This window comes from Lactuca serriola, chromosome 8 (assembly GCF_051521515.1).
Source record: "Lactuca serriola cultivar US96UC23 chromosome 8, Lser_US96UC23_V15, whole genome shotgun sequence".
NCBI lineage: Eukaryota > Viridiplantae > Streptophyta > Magnoliopsida > Asterales > Asteraceae > Lactuca > Lactuca serriola.
In genome coordinates, this window is record NC_136415.1 from 36,571,458 (window position 1) to 36,576,332 (window position 4,875).

At 40.2% G+C, this 4,875-nt stretch overlaps 1 protein-coding gene across 1 annotated transcript; it reads left to right on the forward strand.

Moving 5' to 3' along the window:
* The first annotated feature begins 543 nt into the window (after positions 1 to 543).
* LOC145066803 (uncharacterized) lies at positions 544 to 1,168 on the forward strand. Its single transcript, XM_079014070.1, has 3 exons — positions 544 to 741; positions 821 to 991; positions 1,109 to 1,168. The coding sequence occupies exons 1-3, from the start codon at positions 544 to 546 to the stop codon at positions 1,166 to 1,168; spliced, it is 429 nt and encodes a 142-aa protein (XP_078870196.1).
* Positions 1,169 to 4,875: the final 3,707 nt, after the last annotated feature.

The window sequence follows — 4,875 nt, forward strand, 5'->3', positions numbered from 1 at the left end:
CCTTAGTAAAATAACTATATATACGAAGACCCATACATATGAGGACACAAGACTCTTCGTAACAACCAAACTGACTCTTCAACTATTACAACATTTTAGCCCTAACAAAATTTTCAACGTGTGGAGAATCGATTTCATGGTACCATTCCTCATTTCTTTTAGTTATACCTACATACTTTTGGCGGTTGACTACGTGTCTATGTAGGTGGAAGCCAAGGCTAAAAGACATGATGATGCTAAAACAGTCATTGACTTCTTGAAGTCAAACATTTTTGCTAAATATGGTGTACCATGAACCTTGGTGAGTGATAGAGACACTCATTTTTACAAAAAAAAAAGATGGAAGCCATGATGAAGAGATATGGTTTCACACATCAGATATCCACTGCCTACCATCCATAAACCAATGGGCAAGACAAAGTGACAAATAGAGAGATCAAGCAAATTCTTGAGATGACGGTCAATACCATAAGAAAAGATTGGAGCTTTAAGTTAGAAGATTCCTTATCGGCGCATTGAACCGCCTTCAAAAATCCACTTGGCATGTCTCCATTTTGCCTCATTTATGGTAAGTCTTGTCACATACCGGTGGAATTGGAACATAAAGCATATTGGGTGATTAAGAAGTGTAATTTCAACTTGGAAGAAATTGGGAAGCACCAAAAGATGCAACTTCAAGAAATAGAAGAGTTAAGAAACAAGTCTTATGAAAACGCAAGCATCTACAAAGAGAAGACAAAGGTGTGTCATGACAAGCACATAACTCAAAAACACTTTATTTTGGTTTAAAAAAGTTCTTCTTTATCATTAACGCTTAAAGCTATTTCCAGGAAAATTACGATCTCGATCGCACAGACCTTTTATTGTTGTAAAAGTGTTTGATCTTGGTGCAGTTAAAATCAAGAGTTTAGAAACAGATCAAATCTTCAAAGTAAAGAGGATTCGTTTGAAACCTTTTTATGAAGGATTTGACACAGGAGAGTTCAACAGCGTAAGATTGGAGACCTTGGTTTATGAAGATTAAAGAAACCGGACCATGTCTTTGCAAAGACGTTAAATAAATGCATTATAAATAAAGAAACTCTGCGTGAAATTTGGATGTTTTTAGGTTTCAAGTTGGTCAAGAATAAGCATCAAGTGGATTAAAATTGATTTTGGTGAAGTTTAGGAGAAAACCGGGGCTTGTGGAGCGAAAACTTGTGAAAATTATCAAAAATCAGAAAATTGCACGGCCTGGTGTCCACCCGCATAGGGTTGTGCGACCCAGGTCCCACTCATGGAAATTTTAACTCAAAATGTGCAAAAATCAGGATGCCTAATGATATGGTTGTGTGACTCAAAATGTGCAAAAATTAGTGTTGCCACCTTCTGGTCATTACCACTCCGCTGCTCGTCGTCCGCTGCCATTTAACAGCCACCGGTTTCGTCCCTCCCTCACTGGTAAAAGAGGAAACAATAAACCCCAAAAATACCTCGATGGAAATGGCCGTTAAAAAACCACCAACCTCCTCATCATGCCCTTCGAGCACCAATGGACCACCCCACACACCAATTTCCATTCCGAAAGTAAACAACCGCGGCCGCCACATGTCCATTCCGACAGTAACACTCGTGGCTGCCGTTGATTCTCTATCTTAACTAAAAAACGAAAATCTTTAAATTTGCCACTAATTTACATCAATTCTCGAAATTGCTTACAACAATTTTCACCAAATATCCTCACAAGCACTGATCTGTAATCTTTTGGCGGAAACCACCTCCTCGGAAAACCTTGTGCCACCGCCGATGACTGTATGACGCCTCCATCCGCCGCCACTCAGTTTGACAAAACATTCTAAATTTTTGTTTCTCACCGAAGATTCAAAAGGCAAGACCTTTAGTGTCAAATTCAAGATTGGCGTGTGGTCATTTTCAGTTTTCAGGTTTCGACATTCGCATTTGGTATAATTTTTTTCACTTTTGTTGCATTTAGTTTATCGTTTCACTAGCCTTATACTATGAATTTGATTGCTTTGAATTGAATTGAGCCCAAATTGCAAGCTTGGATTGACTGCCAAGTTTACAAAGCTTTGAATTGCTTGGTGAGAGGTATAATTTTTGTTCAAGTTTTTGTCTTTGCTAGGTTTACATGGACAAGTTGAATGTGTAGGAACAAGACCATTCAATCTTCTCATGGTCCTTCCCAAGTGGCTCAATCATCAAAATTAAAATGAAGAGTCCCGATTGAGTATTTTGATCGACCACCCAGACCATGGGGAAAGGGAGAGGTGACGGCAACGATGCTTCCCTCACTAGTGCAAAAATCAAATAATTCAAATTAAACCTATAGAAACATGTAGTCTGGGCCATCAAGTTCTACAACTGCCAATCAAGGTTAAACCTTGGCATTGACCATTCTTGATAGAGATGTTCTCAAACATCGGTTGGCACGACTATCTAAATCTTTCTGTGCGCATATACACGAAGCCTATACTCAAATTCCTCTCCACTTATGCATGGGACGATGTGGATGAAGCAATCACCTTTCAACTCCAGGGTCGGCAGCATCGACTCACCTATGATACCCTGAACAATATCATGGGCACTTACATTTACTATAACACCAACATTGATAACATATAATGGACTAGTTTCAAACGCGCGCCAAATATGGACTTTTGAAATCAAATGATTGGTCATCCAAACTTCTATACAAGTTGACAGAAAGACCCTCACATCATCCGTAATTATTGAAGAATGGCACATTGGGTTCTTTCAACTTCTATCTTCGGACGCTTCGAGCCATGCCAAATGAACATTGTTGTGCTATATTTCCTCTATTTCATGTTACAACACCATTGGTATCGTCTTGGTTTTGCTACATTCTTTTTTAACGAATATGATAGCATGCACAAGAGGAAAAAAGGATAGATATGCATTGGAGGATTTATTACCCTAATTGGTTTAGTCCCGAGCCTTCAATTTCCGAAGTCCGAGTTTGTGCTAGTGAATGACCTGCCTATCTACCTCCTCAAATGCACAACCCTCATCCAGATTGAAGTGTTGTGCCCTAAAAATGATGGCGGTTACGCTTGGCTCAATCATGAGAATGATTCAATATACATCTTACCATACCCTAGCATCTCAGTCTTCACCACCAATGAACTTAAGACTTGGTTCCTGCCTAGGGAGCTAAACTTCGAGGATACTGGAGATGATAATGATAAGAGTGAAGATGATGACATTCAGATAGATGATAATATTGATGCCATCCCATTTGAGGCTGAGGACCCTTATGACCAGCCGATCCAACAAATGCCACAATACTTTCACAGTTATTCCTCAGGAGCACAGTTCCATCCACCACCTCAGTACCAATAGTTTCTACAGAAGCATGAGCCAGAATACAAGCTTCCTCTTGATATATAAAGTTAGCCTCTGGCCTTGCGCCTACATGGAAACTGAAATAAAGCATACATTTGGCACATTGAGAATCAGAAAAACCGCTACAATGCCTACATGGAGGATCTATGGCACCATTTCCAGCCTGAGGGTGGATACGGTCCTCACGTGCCTCCACCACCTTGATCCTGGTATGATCTTTCCTTACTCTCATCCTAATCAATAAGGACAATGCTTAATTTTAAGATAAGGGTGAGGTATTCTTATTCTCGATCTACTGACTTTGAATCTGCAAACTTGAACTGCTTAGTTGGCGGTTGCGACTGAACTGGGACTGGCCTATTCTCTTTCCTCTAGGTCTCTATCTCGATCAATCTCCTCCAAGAATTTGACTCCAGCTCTACAAAATTCTGGTGTTGTGTAGTCACCATGAACTCCGTAATATCAGTCTTGAGCATACTCAAGTAACAGTTTATATATACCTAATATGTGGTTGTGTACATAGGGCAAAACAAAGCCCTCTCAATAAACATCTTGGTGATATCACTCACCGACTCTGTCGTCTGCTTGAGTGACAACTACTAATGAAAAGTTGCTTCCTCTCCAAAAATGGAACATACACTGCCCTGAACATCTCTAAGAACTTTTCTCAAGTCACAGTGGCTCAGTCTAAGGAGAAAAGTTATGAGTCACAAACTTCCACCGATTCTTCTCTCCCAAGTGCGAAAGGTTCAACGCAAATCTAACCTTCAGGTTCTCCAGAAAAGAACATGTATAGAAACAACCGTCCACATCAGAGATCCACCTCATATAAATGATTTGGTCCTTGACCCCATCAAACTCTTAGGGGTTCATGTTAACAAAATCCCGATACTGCATCGATCCACCCTTGAGGTCCAGCAGCAGCAACAGTGATAGTGGCTGTGGTAGCAACAATATCAGTGAAAATAGCATAACAATCGTTGAACATGTTAATAAGCATGGTCTTGATGGATCCAAAAAGTTTTGGAATTGCCTCTCTGACTGTAGTGTCCACTTGAGTGGATATTAATTCTTGGATCTCATTGGCACTTAGCCCCAACTTCTTTTGGCCTCTCGTGCCTAAACCAAAACCTCTGGTCATGACCATACTGAAAATACATAGTATATCAGGTTAAGAAAACAGGTCATCACTAGCACAGGCTACATACTCATCTAATAGTTCCTCAGCAACACTAAGACTTTTCCTAAATCATGTATGGATCATATGCTTCCGGTAGTACGAGCCCATACTACCTTCCACACCTATATGTATTCGTCTCAGAGATCATCCCAAAGTTCAAAGCCACTACAATCGACCCTAATTCTATGTACAAACACACACTTATACATTGAGAAAGACCGTAAACTAGACTTCCTAAATCCTCATCCTACGAGTCTCCTCGACCATGTTCTCGCACCATTAAAAATATCTACCAACACCATTGGTCACCTCGTGTATGCAAGACGTACATG

Coding starts and splice junctions, on each gene's coding strand:
- LOC145066803 (XM_079014070.1), top strand. CDS start 544: ATGTCTCCATTTTGCCTCATTTATGGTAAGTCTTGTCACATACCGGTG. Junction 742..820: donor TCTACAAAGAGAAGACAAAG/GTGTGTCATGAC, acceptor TAACGCTTAAAG/CTATTTCCAGGAAAATTACG. Junction 992..1,108: donor ACACAGGAGAGTTCAACAGC/GTAAGATTGGAG, acceptor GGATGTTTTTAG/GTTTCAAGTTGGTCAAGAAT.